The 18498-nt window shown below is 42.5% G+C and overlaps 1 protein-coding gene across 2 annotated transcripts in view; it reads right to left on the bottom strand.

Moving 5' to 3' along the window:
* GRHL2 (grainyhead like transcription factor 2) overlaps positions 1 to 18498 on the bottom strand; it is a 137471-nt gene that overhangs the window by 55863 nt on the left and 63110 nt on the right. For both annotated transcript variants that reach the window (XM_054590326.1, XM_054590327.1), the window contains exons 6-7: positions 15678 to 15834; positions 13780 to 13891 (exon numbers count right to left, since the gene is read on the bottom strand). In XM_054590326.1, the coding sequence (XP_054446301.1) occupies positions 13780 to 13891; positions 15678 to 15834 (269 nt within the window). The remainder of the gene's footprint in view (positions 1 to 13779; positions 13892 to 15677; positions 15835 to 18498) is intronic.

The raw sequence follows: 18498 nt of genomic DNA, 5'->3' as shown, positions 1-18498 counted from the left end.
TTCTGATCAGGAGCTTTTAAAATTGTTCCTGCTTTGTGGAAAAGGAAACTGGCAAACATGTTAAATACCTTCCCTCCCTGATAGTCACTTAGTTTTAAGGGGCCAAGCTGGGAGTGAGACTGAAGAAGTTCTGTCTACGTACAAAAAGCATGAGCCCTTTGACTTCTGTGATATATGCAGCCTTACAAATGAGCACTTGTCCATACATAATCTGGAACAAGAATGGCGGAAATTATAAAGACCTAATTTGTGACTGACAGAATGTGACTAGAAAAGAGCGACTGTTTGATATGTAAGCAGGAATTAGTAATACTATTTACTCTCCATGGTTTATTGTCATATCCTTGCAGATATCATTTAAGATGGAACCTTTCTTGGAATTTTCTCTTTAGGCTAAACTTACTGATAATATTTTATTAAGGTTTGATTCACCTTTCTGTTTCTAGAAAAGGAATTGTACGGACCAATGCTATGGCTTTCAGTTGCACTAACTGTAATTTTAGAGTAAGAAAAGCATTTCACATTGTAACCCAGTACAGGGTTCCATTTATGTTAGTATTGTCATGCTATTGATTTCATTTTTTTTTTAAGAATGCTGATCTTGACCTGTAAACTAGACTTCAGACTGACAAAAGGTCATTTACTGTATGCAGACACGTAAGCACACATGCCTATGGATATGTATACATGCACCATGGCTCCTAGCTCTGAATTTAAATCAACTTGGGATGGGCTTAAAATGAAGTTCTTTTCACTCTTCTATGTTACTCAGTGAGATTCATCTTCATTTTAACTATTTTATCTCTTAAAAAAATCATGCCTGGTACATTCTGATAGTTTGCTGAATGCATGAAGATGTGGAGAGTGCTTTGTTAAATAATTTACTCTTGTATGCTACCTGAATGAGTCACGTTTTATTTCAGTTTTCCATTCTTTGTCTCGTTACTTAATATACTAAAACTCTGAGGGGTACGTGTGGGGACAAGAAGTGACAAGCATGCAGGAATAGGAGCGGCTAATCAGTTGTCATCCTCTCAGGCCTCCAAACAGCGCTCTCTCCCCTCACACAGCAGTCCCCAACCTCTTCCCACCCCAAATGATATTTCTAGAAACTGTGATAACTTCTCAGTGAAACCAACACTAATTTATAAAAGAACATTGAATTCTTTCTCAAATGATGGTACTTTATTATTAGTCTCAAGAATTGCCATTCTATAAGATATTCAGTAGTCTCTCTAAGACCAATTCGGGTGTCTAGCAGCCTTCTGTTCCAGAAATAATTTTTGAACACATACAGTTGTACTTCTGAGATGTAGACTGAACAGATGGAAACAAAAGAAATGGCTTTTAGGGAATTGGAGGTGCAGGACAGACACATTACAAGAACTACAAATCCTCACGTAGATTGTCACTGAATTTGAACCACAGGCCAGATCCCTTCAGCTGCTTGAGTTCCATTCAGATTAACCTCCATTTTCAACTGCCCCCCTTGCCCCCAGCCACCCAATCACACATACTGACCTAGTCAACAGACACAGAAGGTAAGTCTGTCATGCATGTGATGGGACTGGCATGTGAGTGGGAACAATGCTCTGGCTATTTTTTTTTATACGAATGATTTTTTTTGTTTGTCACATGAATGATTTTTGCAGTAACTGCTATTTGAATTACTCATACCCCTATTCCTGTTTATTTTCCATCCATTATTAGAGGGTAGAGATATTATTTCAAAACTGAAATCCCCATTCTCTTAGATATACTTCTTCAAGAAGACACTTTGTCCTTCAAAGGAGGAAGCTGTTGCTGCCTTCACTCTTCCCCTTTGTAAGCTGACTGACCACAGCATCTGGGACTGCAGGCGTGAGTTCCGCCGAATGAGCAGGCACCTTAGAAAAGCTACAGAACCTCTCCAAGCTGATTTCCTCTCGATCTGTGAGACGGAGATAATACCAGCACCTGCCTCACAGGATCGCTGAACAACGATGAGACGCTCATTTATTTAGCACTCGGTTCTTTCAATACTTGTCTTTTCAAGAGCAGAAAACCTAGTGGCGGCTCCACATTCCTGGAGCCTGTTCAAAGAACTTTTTTCAGATTAGCTTCACCTTATTTTGGCTTCTGTGCTTCAAAGAGCTTAATTTAATTTTGGAAAAACTTTCTCTTGGCAAGTTTTAGGCTTTGTAAACAAAAGAGGAAAACCTTAGATTTGCCCGTTTTAACACTGGGGGGAGTCTGTGAAGACATGAATTTGTTTCTGCTGAAAGGCATGGTGAGAGAGAGGCTTCTAGTAAATGCCGGAGGAGGCTTCTGTAGTTTTGTTCAGTAAATAGATGAGTCTCATGAAAGAGACTGTATCTCCAGGTACTTTTTGTATTGAGTAATTTTTTAAGCCAACCAAATAATACTAAAATAGGTGAAACCATCAGGTTATCGGTTGTTTCATTAAATGAATCTCTGAAGAAAAAAGATAATTAGGTCCCCAAGCAAAACACAAAAATGAAGTAAAAGTATACATTATGTGTTTTAGATGAAAGGATGATTTTATACAGCTAAAGATGAAGGCAAAGTCCCACCAATTAGGGGAAAAATGATGTGGTGCCCAGGAAACATGAAAAAAACATATTAAACAGGAATAACTTTATAGTATTAAAAACAGCGGGTCTATGAAGGGGTCTCAGGGGTGTGTTTGTGTGTGTACATGGATTTTCAAAGCTCATAATCTAAACCTGTATCTCTTCTCGTTAAAAAAATTCTCAGGGGGTCTTTCACCATTCTCTCTGTAACATTTCTTCCTTTTAACTATTCAGGGCTTTAAAACTGTCAGCATAAAGGAAACCCTTTGCCAGAAAAGGTTCATTAAAAATAATATCCTGGAACCAGATAAGCACATGTCTCAGGAACAGTGAAGAAAAATGGTAATGGGCCACATTCATTGCAATATTTAATTCCCAAATCCAGCTACATTTTGGGGGGAGAATTTACTTTTAAACCATTTCCTATTGTTTGCTTCAGGGAAACAATAATAATTTACACTTACATTAAAAAAGAGGCATTTTCCCCTGGTTTATTAGTGTATGTACATTTTTATGCTAGCAATTAAGTCTTAAAGGTTGTTAAACAAGTTTCATCAAAAGGGCTATAGGACAATAAAATATTGTCCTATATTTTAAATGTAAGAAATTAAAGTACCAAATACACATCTAGCCCACTTGCATCTAGAAAAACCTGACCCAAATTGATTCTTGCAGAATGGAAAAGGAGAGCGCGCGAGCCCACCTGACTTGCCCACCGGCTAGACACCCGCCCGCCTGCTTACCACAGGGCCCCCCGCGTGCGTAAAACCACACGTGGCGGTGGTCATTGGCCAACCAACACTGGCTGAGCTCCTGCTCTGTTTCTAGTATTTGCCAGGCTCCGTATCAGGGGCTGGGTACACAAGGGTTAAAAAAGAAAAAATCCTCTCTCTAGTTAAGAAGCTCAGCATCTAATGGGATGGGCAGAATGTAAACTGATAAACCAAGTGAAACACAGCAAAGGTCTATTGTCTAGATATAAATCAAAACCCGTGCAGGAAGCAGCTGACTCTGCCTGGAAAGATCAGGAAGATCTCACCCAAGTGGGAACAGGGAAACAGTTCTTAAGTGGTAAAATATCTACCGGGTACAGGGGGAAGGGAGGACGGTTCTAGGCAAGGGGAGCCGCAGCGAAGGAACAAAGAGAGGTTCGATGTAACGAGAAAATCTGGTGAGGGGCAAAAATAGACCTATAGATTTGACATTCCAAAGTTTTAACTTAAAAATAAGTTATACTGGCTTGACACATCAGTAGTCGTTTAGGGTGTAGGTTAGGGAGCGGGCCCCTCTCTTAAGAAACACAGAGTGGAAGGAAAGAGGAAGGGCCAGCAATAGCTCTAAAGGAAATCTGCAAAGATCAGGACCTGGACGTGGGGCAGTTTGTGAACTTGGCGCTGGCCTCGACTCTTCCCTGAGGGTGGGGGGTCTAGAAAAATGCTTCCAGGAGGCTGAGGTCACCCCAGGAGGAAGCCATTCTCCCAAAGCTGTTGTCCTCAACAAAATGAGAGTCTAGGACTCACATAGAAACATTCATGTAGTGATTGAAAACTATAACAGCTCCAGTATTATTAAAAATTAATATATTCTGCCTGACCTAAGATTCAAGTTAAAAGAATACTTGCATTTTATGTTTTAAAATATATAACCTTAATGGCCTACCATACCTGTGTCACAGAAATGTTTATAAGCTAAAGGTGAAAAGGAATTTTCGCCACGGCTGAAATTATGGGCCACGGCCACAGCACTGGCCCATAGTACAGAGGGTGCCTCACACTGCGAGCTGGCGCTGACAGTGAGACCAGGAAAGCCAGCGCGACCGGGGGCCGCACGCCTACAGTGCCTGCCGGGTTTGCTGGTGCTGGTTGCTTTAAATTGGGAGCTCTCATTGGGTTTTGTTTTGTTTTGAATCAAATTTTCTTTTCATATCTACTTGGAAGTCTGGAAACAGTCTAGGAAAACATCAAAAATACAAATTCCATTTACTAGAGTTATTTGTAAAGAAAGGTAGGCAACACTTGGCCAGGGGGAAAGCGGATCTGTATAACCCCGGGGGAAGAGAACCCTCCGGAGAACCACACTAAATGGCAGGGAGGGGAACCCTGTGAAGAGAGAGGTGGCTTGCAGGGCCCTCTTGTCTCCTAGGCCTGTTTGGGCCATGAATTTGCTACCAGGCCACCTGATCCTCTTCTTCTTTTTTTTTTTTTAAAGATTTAATTAATTTATTTTTTTAGAGAGAAGAGAAGGGAAGGAGAGAGGGAGAAAAGCATCAATGCGGGGTTGCCTCTCACGCGCCCCTCACTGCATGTGCCCTAGCTGGGAATTGAACCGGCAACCCTTTGGTTTGCAGGCTGGAGCTCATTCCACTGAGCCACACAAGCCAGGATGTCACCTGACCTTCTGAAAGGTGGCAGCTGCCTCCCCTTTCCCCTCCTCAAAGTCTACCCTCCTGGGTGTGGCTATGAAAACTGCAAGAAAGCACACTGCTGGGGCACAGCCAAAGCCAGCCTCCTCTGGGAAACCCAAGGCGGGGAGGGGGGGCGCGGGGGGGGGGAGTGTTACTTAATTTTAACCACAATTTGTAGTTGAAAGCGGAGTGTGACTCCAGACTGAAGACAGCGCCTACCCCTGGACAGATCAGCCAGGCTGAATACTTCACAGGGGTCAGCGAAATTCTGCGTTTGAGAGTCTTCATCAGGCTTCTCTTTGAACCCTCAGAGAAAACTATTTAGAACTAAACTTGAAGAAATGTTTTTATTTAGTTAGAACTTAAGTTTTCATGAAAAGCTTTGAACTGCTATCAACAGAGCACAGTTTAAAAACTGGCTCTTAAGAAATAGATCTGTAAGAGGGCACAGATGAAAATCCTATAATCACATGTTAATGACCAGAGATGTGCTATAATTGCCTGCTAATTACCACGGAAAACTACAGGATTAATATTAACAATGTAACTAATACATTCTGATGTATTATAATCCCCTTCAAGGAAAGTTTACTGTGAACCCAAATTAAAGACAGAGATTAAATAAATAGCAAATGGTTGATTTCACAATTAACTACAAAATTATGTCAATGATGGCTACATTGAATGTGATTGTCAAATAATGATGTTTATTTGTATGTGCTTGTAGAATCAGTCTGATTACATTACACTCAAGAACACTCATTCTGAAAATGCAAATTCTGGGATGTCATTCTTTGAGAACATCTGCATTGTAAAGTAGTAAAGTCATTCTTAATTGTGTTCAGGAGACAGAAAGTTTCTGTGAATGTGCCTCAATTTATCTGTTGTGGCTTCTGGCTCTCCTTCTATGAAGTTAATATTACTTGTTGAATTTTCCTCCCTGCTTGAAAGGGAACAAATAGAGAAATGTACCTTCCCCAACAAGTGGTTTTGGAATTACCCACAGTTTGAGTAGACTTCATAGGTAAGTCCAGTTCATTTTGTGACTTGCTTCGTTGCAAATATTTTTAAAATGGCTCACACTGTGCTAAACTGGGTCACTTCCACTGTGCAAATGAGTCCCAGGGAAACGCTCCTCTGCTCTATGTGGAACCACAGGGAACCCAGCGTGGGTCTGACTGAACCCACCCAGCCCCGGCTCCCTGGCCACACCACTTGCCTGACTCCCCTGCCTCAGGGCAAGGCCCCTGCCCAGTACAGAATCATGATTTTATTCTCTGATCCTTTCCCTCTCCTTTATCCCCACAGTCAGGCATCATGAAGAGTCTCTCTCTTCTAGAATGTGTCTCTAGTTGCTGGGTTACCTTTGCATCTCCTCAGTGATTATCAAAGCACCTTAAGGACTGCAACTCATTGAAGAGGACTGTCCAGTCATTGCAATATTCAACTTGCCCATTATATCTGCATGTTCCCCTCCATCTGTCCTTGTCAGACTCCTGGGAGGACTGAAGTTTGAATGGAACACACCCATGTGAATGAATGGCTCTCTTACCTATTCCCAGATCTCAAAATTCACTCCATTCAGCAACAGGAAAACATGGATTAGCCAAAAAACAAGGTATGCGTGTTATACTTCAACATAAAAAGGTCTAAACACACCGACTTCAGTATCTCCCCAGCAAAACTGCAAAACAGGACTTTGGGGAGCCAAGATAGTGTCAAAGCCACAGAGGGCAAGAAACTCAGGGCTTAATTACCTCCGCATCTGGTGTGGTGAGGGCCCTGCAATGGGTCTTTGCAGAGGAACTGCAATTGTAGCGTTTCCCTTCTACTCCACCTGCAACTCTGAGGTTGGCCACCAGGGCACGGGGGTAAGGACCAATGGCCCTCTAATACCTGAAACCCCTAGACGCTCTGTTGGGCTCAACCTGTCTCCTCCAGACCTGAAAGTTTCCTTTTAGAGCTTAAGACTAGTAAGTCTCATTCAGGCTTCACATCCCTGCTGCCCTAAGATTACCCTTTAAAAAAGTGAGCCTTTCCTCAACTATCAAACACTTCTCTCTCCTTTCCTCTCCCCTGGTTACTCGGGGCTTCCTTCCTTCACCCCACTCTCTGTATTGGGTGAACCGATGAACACTCCCACGAGCATGTGGGAGAGTTTCCACCCTTTCCATCAGTGCTAACAGTTTCTCAGACTTTGAAGGCCTCGTTTTGGTTTCTCTGCCTTGGTCCCTGTACTTATGCATGTGCTCTGTCCTTGGCTTTTTCCTTGGCTTATAGGAAAGCCCTCATTTGTGACCTCCTATGTTTTCAGTATTCTTGCAAAGAGGTCTCAAAAACATCTTCTCTGGGAGGCACTCCTCTGAGCTGCCACTCACCCCGTGACATCTTAGCCATTCATCTTCTTACCTCCAGATTGGAGCAGTTTGAAGACAGGGCTCTGCCCTATTATCCCTGAATTGACAGTCCCTAACAAAGGGCTTGGCATGTTTACTGCAGGGATGTGGAATTTCTGCAAGCAGATGGTCGCTCACATGAGGCCAGCACTGACTCCGTACCCCATGATAAATGGGCTTTCACACTCAGAGACAAGCAAAGAACAAGAGAATCTAAGGAGCTGCCCATGCAGGGAGGAATGCCCGGTGCAGGAATTCTTCTTGGGCTGCAGAATGTAAACTTATTTATGACCTGGAATAATTGTTGTTATTCAACAAGCTCACAAGAAGGAACTTGTGAGACCTGGAGAACTCTACGCGTGTGCTTTGAAAAGCAGCAGAATCCACTTGGGCCAGGGGTTGTTTGTTTTACGTATATCAAGTAAGAGCTAATTGCTAACGTTTCCTCCCCTCCCCAGGTCAAACAATGTAGTGTACAGCCTAATGTACAAGAATCACACATCTGAACTGGCTTTCAGAAATGCCAGGACAAGCAGCACCCAGGCTGCAAAATGTTCTCAGTGTCTGGAGAAGACCGTACAGAGGGGAGGAGCAGGGTGTCAGAGCGAGGTCAATTAACGATGTCTTCAGCCACTCCATTTGTAATCAGTGCCTGGGCCAGGGAGGTGGGGAGCAGGGAAGAACTATCTAGGGACTGGGATGTGAAGATAAGATGAATGTCTGTCCAGACAGTACCCAGCCATGTACTGTGAAAAAGAGAGACATTTCTTGAAGAAGAAAGAAGATAAAAGAAATACAGTACACAGGACAATGATGTCTCAGTCTCCTTCAAAGTAGGCACCTTGGAACCTCACACAGTTCTCCCAATAGCCATCAGCTGCTCCGTCGTATTTTCCTGAATCTCATCAACAGTCTGAAATGTCTTCCTTTTCAAAGGTGATTTTAGTTTTGGGAAAAGCCAGAAGTCGCAGGGCACTAAATCTGAGCTGTAGCGGGGCTGAGTCACCTGGGTGATTTGATGTTTTGCCAAAAAACTCTTCACGAGACATGATGCATGAGTAGGCGCACTGATCTGATGAAGCTGCCATTCACCAGTGGCCCATAGCTGCAGCCTTCTGAACCATCAGAATAGTTTCCACAGAGGAATGTTAGAGCTTAACACAAAATCTGATGCAGATTCATTGCTTTACTTGCTCCGTCATTTTGAATGTGACAGCCACACAGTACATAAGCTCACTCATTAGCATCTACCACCCCACTGACTAGCACAGCGAAGTCGTCATTAATGGTTCACACATACACACTCTAGACAACTCTCCTTGGCTGCCAGGTTATGTGGATGTTGCACAAACTGTTCTTGTTATACTAACAATGGTTGGACTTTTTCCAGATAGACCTCATATACAGTAGAGTAAGGATGTAGGATAATTAAAAAAAGGCGATACAAACTTCAGCATTCTTGGGTTTCCATCTCGCCTGCAATATTTACTAAATGCATGACTTTGGGTAAAATTCTTTGCCCCTCACCATCTTGCTTTGTACAATAAAATGCATTGTTTTGAGGATGAAGGACAAAATGTTTATGCACAATGTATAGGCAAAATCTGGAACATAGAAGGAAATGGATACATGGGAGCTGTTATTGAGAAGCAGTTTATTCCTTCAGAGGCCTGTCTTCTGTCAGTGTAGTATGAGTTTTGTCTACATGTTTGTTCATTCGTTCATTCATTCATTCATTCATGCACTCTTTCACCCAGGAAATATTTATTAAATACTCACTATGTCTCAGGTCCTGTGCTAAGCACTGGGGCTATAACAAGGAATAAAAGAGACAAGTGTCTGCCCTCAGGTTTACCTTCTGCTACAACATGGAAACAATAATAAATAGAAACATATGAAGGTCTGTCCAGAAGGTATCTAGCCATGTAATATGAAAAATAGAGATATTTATTGAAGAAGATAGAAGAAAGATTGTACATAGGACAATGATGCCTCAGTCAACTTCAAAGTAGGCAACTTGGGACCTCACATAGTTCTCCCAGCGTGTCTTCCCTGTTCAAAACACTGCAAAATCCTTTGCTGGAATCACAGTCAGCTGCCCCATCATATTTTCTTGAACCTCATCAACTCTCTAACATCTCTTCCCTTTCAAAGGTGATCTTAGTTTCATGCCAAGATCCCATGTCAAAATCTCAGACACAGTAGTTTTTGGAATCTCCAGATCAGCTTCTAGTTCTCACAATGCCAGTCACTGATCTTTGCTGACTGCAGCCTGTACACATTCAACATTCTCAGGTGTTCTTACAGGCCTTCCAAAATGTGGATCACTCTCAACAGATTCTCAACCATCTTTGAAGCATTTGTGTCACACTTTTATTTGCCCTGCACTCATTGCATCATCCCCAAAAGCCTTCTGAATCATCTGGATAATTTCCGTGGAGGAATGTTCAAGCTTAACGCAAAATTTGATGCAGATTTGTTGCTCTACTCACTCAGTCATTGTGAATGCAATGGCCACACAGTACATGTGTTCACTCAACAGCGTCTACCCTTCCCACTGCTTAGTACAATGAAGTTGTCATTGTTTATATATGTGCATTCCAGTCCCCCCTCCTTCTCTGTCAGGTTGCATTAATATTGAGCAAACTGTTCTCATTATATTAACAATGGCTGGACTTTTTCTGGACAGACCTCATAATGTACATAAATAACAACGTTAGGTAGTAACGACACTTTGCAGTGAAATAAAGGTAAGGCAACTCAGTAGTGATGAGTGTGTGACTTTTAGGTAAGGGGATAGGGAAAGTCTCTCTGATAAGATGACAATAAGAAAAAGCCTGTAAGGAGTGAGGGACCCAGCCTCGGCTGGGTAGCTCAGTTAGTTGGCTGGAGCATCACACCTATGCCAAAAGCTTGCAAGTTCAATCCCCAGTCAGGGAATATAACTAGGGTGTGGGTTTGATACCCGGTCAGCATACGTATAGAAAGCAACTGACCGATGTTTTTCACAAACTGACGTTTGTTTTCTCTCTCTCCCCTCTCCCCCAAATCAATAAATATATCCTCTGGTGAGGATTTAAAAAAAAAGAAATGAGGGAACCAGATGTACAAGGTGCAATTATCCACCCAAGAAGGGACGTGCCTGGTATGATGCTGGAATAGCCTCGCTGGGAACCTTGCTCAGGACACAAGGAACCTGAGAGTCAAGGTTCCATGTGCTCCCAGAGAAGGAGGCTCCACATGCAGCCTCCTCTTTTGGGCCCTGGGCCCTCAGGCTCCCGCTCTCCTTTGCATGGGACACACCAACAGGATTCCACAGGGGACACTGAGGCTCCTCCCGCTGTCAGGCAGCTAGCTCCACAGCGGATTGGGACCAGCCTCAAAGAATAACCAACCATCTAATCCAAGTGACACAAATTGTATAAAAAAAAGATATAGACTGTTTGCTAGGCATCATTTTTACAGAGTACAAGAGAAAACAGAACAATCCTAGAGTGCGCGTGCTGGAGGGATTCCGAATAAGGAAAGACATGAAGACGGGAGAAGGCTCCATCGGGCTTTGCTTGCCGGGGAGGCAGAGAGCCAGAGTGCCAGAGGGAGGGCAGTTATCCGGCCGCCCTGAAAAATGAGATGAAAGAATGTGCACACCCCCACACACACAAAACCACATGGTGCACAATTCAAGGACTTTGAGGTTCCCCTAGTCCCGCCAGCAGACCCCAAGGACTACCCATCACTACCTGCGCAGTTCAGTTGAACTTGCTGACCACAGTGGCTGGTGGAGATTTGGGAACTACAGTTTTGGAGCCCTGACTGGAACCTCCAGCTTCATGGAGGTTGACAAAAAGGAGTACATTAAATAATTCCAGATTTTCCCTTTTCCTTTTTGGCTACTGGCAGGGTCTCAACCCAAACTGGCAAACATAGAGCAGGTGTGCTCTTTGGCCTCTCTTCACCCTCGGCAGGTCCAGCCACGGTGTAGCCTCACAAAATTCTCAACACCTCCATCCCAGTCCCCACCGACGATGGCACCCAACACACAGGTGGGTTTGCCTCCGCAGCCTCCTTCCCCCTTTATATTAGAAATGGTGTTAACAACCCACTGGCAGAGGGACACATGGCTTGATTTTTTTTAATCTAGTAGTTAATGAATGATGTGAGATTTTTGCATATTTCCTCATCTTGTCTGAGAAGAAGTTAGGTTGAGGACAGGGGTAGAGACTGTGGTCAGAAAACTGATTTTCTGTTTGAAACTAAGGGGCTGATTTAATACCTTCATCTCAGGTTCAAAGCAAGGATCCCACGTAGCCATGAAGCTTCTTAGTAATAAGTCACAGATCTATGTAAGCACGCACACTCACGTGCATGCATGTATGTGCACGTACGTGTGTACAGGGTTTCATGAGAGAAAAGTCTGAAGGCAGGCAGGAGGGGACAAAGAGGGAGATAAGATATGAAGTCGTATGGGAGCTGAGAAATCATTCTGGTCTAACAAGAGTAAACCTTGTAATAATATCAGAGTTGAACCAGCAGATATGCCAGTAAAATGCTTTTATTATTTGCCTTATTTGGACCTAGTCCACATTTCTACTTAATTGTTCCTCTCATTTTCTTGGGTAATAATTATAAGGCTAACTTTTCAAATAAAATAAAATTTTTCCTCTGCTTTATGCAGATTGTCTACAAAGCAGGTTAAGGCAAGTATCTCCAAACCCTTGTTCTAGCCAGTCAGTCTTGGAGGTTCAGTGTATGACCTTGCTAGTGGAGAAAAGTCACTTGGGATGGTGGGTCAATGAGCCTCTTTAGGCTCAGTTTCCTTGTTTATTAGATAAAGATGTTGGACTAGTTAATAGAAGATACATGTTTGTGGGTGTGCATGCTTGCGTGTGTGTGTGTGTGGTATGAGGTAAATAGTGGTGTAAACATTTTGCATAAACTGGTAATTAGTTTCAATATGTTCTACTGTGAGTCTCTAACCCTAACCTGGTCGCTGACCTCTCTGCCATTGGTCAAGGGCTGCTAGCAAGGGTAAGATAGAAGATCTGAAAAATCCACTATTGCAATGTGTAAGACATCAAAGCAAACGTCCTTCCAATGGATCAATAATACTTTCTGATACTCAACATGATGGAAACTTTCACTTTACACTCACTGGGACTGTATCTTCTTGGTCTGTGAAACAGGGTAATAAAGCCCATAAATGAGAAATGACTTATTGCTTTTGGAAACAGTATGTAAAGTGTTAAAAGTTACTTACAGACACATATATGACTGTCTGTTTTTTAAGTAATTTCTAGGAAACTTTAAGATCCAATCCCTGACTTCCCCTGCTTTGTTCTGTGTCTCAGAGAGTCATTCCTGCAAACTTCATTTGCCAGGGTAATGAATGAGCTCAGTAGCTTCTGGGTACATTTGGCCAATGGGAAGCACTTGTGGGAGATTAGGAGGCAGGGAGATGCCAGGGCACTCCTTCTCCTCCCTGCTCTAGGCATTGAGAGAAGTCTCTAGTAGCAATTCCTCTGTGGTTTTACTGCCTTTTGGAAAACTGGTTGCAACTCCTACTGCGGCAGCCTACACCACAGGTACAGCTCTTTCTGGGTGGCTCCAGCACCCACCACCTCCCCCTTTTGATTCTCCAGCCCTAAGGGTAACAGCAGCCTGTTCCTGCAGTAGCTCGTTTCTGTATTGCCTCATGGTGCCTTCAGCTCTTCCAACCTTTGCAGTGAATTCCTTCCATGGCATCATGTGGCCCTGCTTTCCTGAGTGGACTCTGAGACTCCTTGTCAAGGGGACTACAGATTCTAGAAACTTAACACCATGTTTAGGAGTATACAGACTCCAGGAAATGTACCTGGCAATTTATTACTTCTTCACTGCCAGGGAAGGTCTCTCAAAGATTTCAGTTGCCTGACCATTTAGTACTATTTGCACTACACATGTGTTAGAGTGATGGAATACTGGGTGGAGAATTACAGAGCTAGAACTCACTACCCAGTTGTGTGACCTTCACAAGTACCTTAGAGCTAACTGAACCTGGCCATTCATGTCACAGCGGGGTCAGAGATCATCTGGCCTGCCTGACTGCCCATTAGGCTCAAACACGGAAGGGCATGGAAATACGTTTTAGAAACTGACATAGCCTTGGCAAATCTAAATATATTACTATTATTGATGGGACACAGTTGGCGTTCAGAGGACAAAAAAGTGCTTTGCACTCAACCCAATTTTGATTTCTCAGCTGATTTGCACTGAGTGCACTACCACCGGAAAAGTGTGCTGTCTGGTGCCTGGCGCATCATAAGGGGTACGTGGGTTCCAGCAATGATTTCTGTGCTGGGCCTCCCTTTGCAGCATGACAACTTGTCGGTTACCAAAGACCATGCAGGGAGGTTCCAGGTCAACTTACCGATGTCGAGGACCCTCTGCTTCGCCGTATGCTGCCGAGAGTGCCAGTACTTCCAGTATTTCAGCTGCTCATCTCGGTTTTTGTCTTCACTGAAGACCACCATCACCACGCTCTGTGGAGGGGAGAATACTGGAACTTACTTTCTGTTCAGAGCCTCAGTTTCTTCACATGGTCTCCAATTCTGGAAGTTCTACCAGAAGCGTGTTTCTGTAGTGTGGCTTTTCTTAGTTTACAAAACCCAGACAAGTTCAGTTATATGGTTTGTTTTATTTTTAAAATGAGCCTACTTAAAAAAAAAAAAAATTGGAAATGAGAACAGCACATAGAAAACAAGAATCCTACATCATTTTTACCAAGTCAAAACAACCGAATTAACCAAGTACCAGCAAATTTAATATTTTGTGAGGTGTGTAGGAATACCAAAAAATTTTTTGCTTGTACAGATAAAAAGCACATTTTTGAAATTTTGTATCCTTAAACACAGATTCTGGCAGCATTTTTAAAGGAGAAAATATGTTTCTGGCCTAATTAAGTGCCTCAGGTTGGAATACTGGATCAATGAGAGGTGCTAAACTATTGAGAGGAATACTAAAAGATGAGTTCCCATTGATGAAGATAGAGCTAAGCCACAGATATTTCATAGACCAAAAGATACAAGGTCAACCATGTTCTTTATTTCAATATAATGTGACATACTTTAAAAGTGAGCTTGAGAAACTTTGAGAATACAAAAACCCCTTTCAGTTCTAAATTATAAACAGCCTCATTAAGCGAAACACACATTAATTCACCGTCATTTAGGAGATGAAGAAGGTACCAAAAACAAATAAGCAAACCCAAAGAACCCTTTAATTAGAGCATCAGGGATATGACTCTCCCCTTATCCCTCCATGTCCTGCTGGATGGAGAAATGAGCGGCAATCCTTCCTTGTCTTTCTCACTGAAACAAAACCAGAAGACCCAGTTGATCCAGAGAGGAGCACTGCAGTGATTTTACTGAAAGGTAGACAGATGCAGGCAGGCTGGCCAGCCAGTGCCCAGGCCCTCTTCTTTCTCTTCTATCACATTCGTTGTCTCAGATGGGAATCGGGATAGGGGTAACCTCGGGCGCACAGCATAGCACCCCTCGCCTTAGTGTGTAAGGAGCCTAGGATCAGGGAGCTATGGATAAAATAGGGTGGTTTGGGCACCATGCACACAGCAGCATAGATCGTTTTGCAGCTGGGCAGGAAAGTCCTTCAGCCTCTTTCAAAGATCTGTTATAATTTTCCTTTGCAGTAGAGAGGGATTACCGGTTCCCTCCCTTCTTGGCAGTAATGAGAATGCCAGAAGCTGGCAGGCTTCCAAGGCACTTTCATTTCCCACAAATAGGACTAACACTCATGATCATGAAAATTCTTCCAAGTCACTCCGAGTAAGGATCGTATCTGTCTTGCCCCCTGGCTCCTGAATAAGCACTGGGCTGCAGAAGGCTTTTAAACAAAGCTGCAAGGGGTCCAGGGACACAGATGAATCGCATTCTCCTCTACAGAAGAAAACAGCAGCAAATATGTAGAAATATGTTCTGGCTTACAGCTACTTGCTTAAAAAATTGGAAGCAACTGATTGAACATGACAACAACAACAGCCAGGTAGCACACAGGTAATGAATGAAGCCAGAAAAATTCCTTGCATACAGTTAGAAAGCATGTTCCAAACCTGTCCCTCCCCCGGGGTTTATTGGTTACTGATTAAAATGATAAACTACAAGCCAATGAGTTCTCTTGCCCCCACTCATTAACATTTGTTCTAGAATTATTTATTTTGGAATTTTTTACATGCCCTTCCCACATGACTGTGAAGTAGCAATTGCATTCATCTGACCCCACTGTGGTTTACTGAAGAAATGCAGTGCATACCCTGACTTTGCTGATTGGGTGTCGGAAGCATTTGTTGTCTCCAGTCTCACTGAGCGTTATGGCATAAAACTGTCCCTTGTTGAGGTAGGTCATGGGGCCTTCCCCCTGCTTCTGACGGAGAGATTTGGTGGCTTCCAGGGTGTACTGAAATGTGCCACTGTGAACGGAAAACAAACAGTGGTTCAATTCACTCACTTGAACATTACTGCCTTCCTGATCAATTTCACATTGATATTTTTTTGGTATGAATATTAACCAATATTTACTCTATTTCAGAGACAAAAACACAGCATATGGCAAAAGAGATGAGACAAGACCAAAGGTTATTGCTAGTTCAATGTATACAACTTTCCTAATAGTGGTCCATAAACCAGATGGTTTAGAAGAGGACAAAGTCCATGATGTGCCTGGCCCATTGTGCAAGGTAGCGCCAGCAGAATCTCTGTTAGGTTTATTTGGCAATAGGCAACACCTGAAGCTTAAGAATTTATAGAATTTGCCACTTTTATCCTAGCAACAAACCAAATGTGTGAAAGCTTTTGTTCAAGTCATGCATAGATATATCTCACCTTTTTTTTTTTGTCTAACCAAGATATTGAAAATATATTACACTTTTCAAAACCTGAAAACATGAAAACCCAAAACTCAAACATTCCCTACTAAAAATCCAGTTCCATAACAGGGAGTAATTTTGATGATTGTGTTTTGATTTTCAAGCCTGCAAAAGAACTCATGACAGGGTTGCGGCTCCAAATTCCCAGTCAAAATGACTGGGACCGAAACAAAGGTCCATGGGCCAAATCCAATTCACTGCCTGTTTTGCAAATAAAGTTTTATTAGAAAACAGCTACATTCATTCATTTATTGAATGTCTATGGCTGCTTGTCTATGGCTGCTTTCACACTGCATAGCAGACGTGAGTAGTTGGGACTGCACAGTTTGCCAAATCTAAAATATTTACTGTATAGTGCATTACAGAAAAAGTGTACAAATTCTTGCTCTTAATAATTTCCCTAATATTTTAAAAATATGATTTAACTTAAAAAACAAAACACTCATTATCCCTATTTTAAAGTAAATATTAATTATTTAAAATGAGCAACAAATCATAATATTTTTTAACATGCTCACTCAGAAGTATTTATTTCTGCTGCACCACAGGATGGCACACAGTGATGATCCAATAACAAAAACTTTGTGATTTTCTGAATCGTCAGAATCTCTTCAAGGAGTCTACCTATTTTTTAGCTCTTTAGGCCTAGATTATGGGGAACTCTTGCTTTCTACGTTTAATATTTTTTGCAATATTTGACTTTTCTAATATTCATAATGAGAAAAAATTTGAAGGACAGAATAATATTCCTCCTACATGATAAAAATCTTAGGCTTAAGCCGATAAACTAAACAGATTCCAGAATATATGTCTTAGAACAAGGTGGGAAATAAATCATTCACGACAGAATCAATTCCAGTATCACTTTGCCTGGAAAAAGCAATTTTAATATAGCCATTGAATCATAGAATTTGAGACTTGGACAGGATATTAAGAACTGCCTAGACCAGTAGCTTGCAATTTGTCTAGGGCACAGACTGCTTGAAAAACAAGAAAAGAGCTGTGAATCCTCTTCCTAGAAAAAAAACATATATTAACATAAATGCTTTTGAATATAATTTTGGGGTTTTGTGTCTCCCAAGCGTATCTATAACAGAGGCTAAGAACCACCTTCCTCATTCCATAGCTGAGGAGAGGCTGGGAAATTTGCTCACTCCACAGCAATGACAGCAGCAGAAAAAGAAACTAGGTCAAGGGACTAGTAGGTCAATGCTTCAGTGCTCCTCACTGACTGACAGCTAATTATAGAGTGAACTGGGTTGATTTATAGCATGCAAATTATGTATGTATTTCCACATCTTAACAGGTGATTTGGAACTCTAGCCTTCCCCCTCTTCCCTCCCCACGCCACCGAATTCTGACTAGGACGGTCTGGGGAGGGTGACTGGGGAGCCGGAGATTAGAGCAAGACCCCAAAAGACCGAAGGACTTCAAGTAGAAATAGAGACTAGAAGAGGGAAATACATATAAAAGCAAAGGGGCAAGAAAGACAAGCGTTAAAGAAAGACCAGCACATAGAGGGCCCTAACCACCTTCATAAGGTAAGTGTTTAACTTAGAAATGGTGAAATCACTGGTCAGTTTTGTAAGTATGAGGGATAAAAACATTTCTCGCTATTCTCTTCTGTCTTCAGGCATGATCACAACCAAGGTCTTTGAACATCTGGGTGCTCAACTAGACTGTTCTTAATTCTCCTTCTTTTTTCTGGAAAACTCCTGCTGCTAATCCTTCCAGATCTAGTCCTAATTCCAATTTCCTGTGAGACTTTGCCTCCAGCCCCAGCCACACCGACACACTCAACCACATACTGCAGGTCCTTTCAGCATTCTGTTTACGTATCTCTGTAGAAGACTCATCACTTACCAAAAGTATTGCAATTTGTCCATCACCAAATTTGTTTCCTCCAAAAGCCGTTGGGCCTTTTGTTAGGATAGGTTACATCTTACCCCTAAACCCTATTGCATTGCTGGCACATGGGAAGGCACTCGAGTGTGGACTGGCTGGCAGATATGTGCAAAGTGGAATGGAAGGGGAAAGAAAGCATTGACAGGGAGATTAATTATATTGCAATAGGTCAGGAGAACATGAACAAGAGCACATTGGAAAGGAAAGGACAGCTAGAACAGAACACTCAGCACTTAACAAGTGAGGTGAAAGTGCAGCAGGAAGGCAGGCAGATCCTTACACCTCTAAAGTGGTGGCCCGGAG

The sequence above is a fragment of the Pteronotus mesoamericanus genome, unplaced genomic scaffold, assembly GCF_021234165.1.
Source record: "Pteronotus mesoamericanus isolate MK-2021 breed Mesoamerican mustached bat unplaced genomic scaffold, CSHL_Meso_final scaffold_174, whole genome shotgun sequence".
Classification (NCBI taxonomy): domain Eukaryota; kingdom Metazoa; phylum Chordata; class Mammalia; order Chiroptera; family Mormoopidae; genus Pteronotus; species Pteronotus mesoamericanus.
The sequence above is the reverse complement of the archived record's forward strand: the minus strand, read 5'-3'. Positions and strand labels throughout refer to the sequence as shown.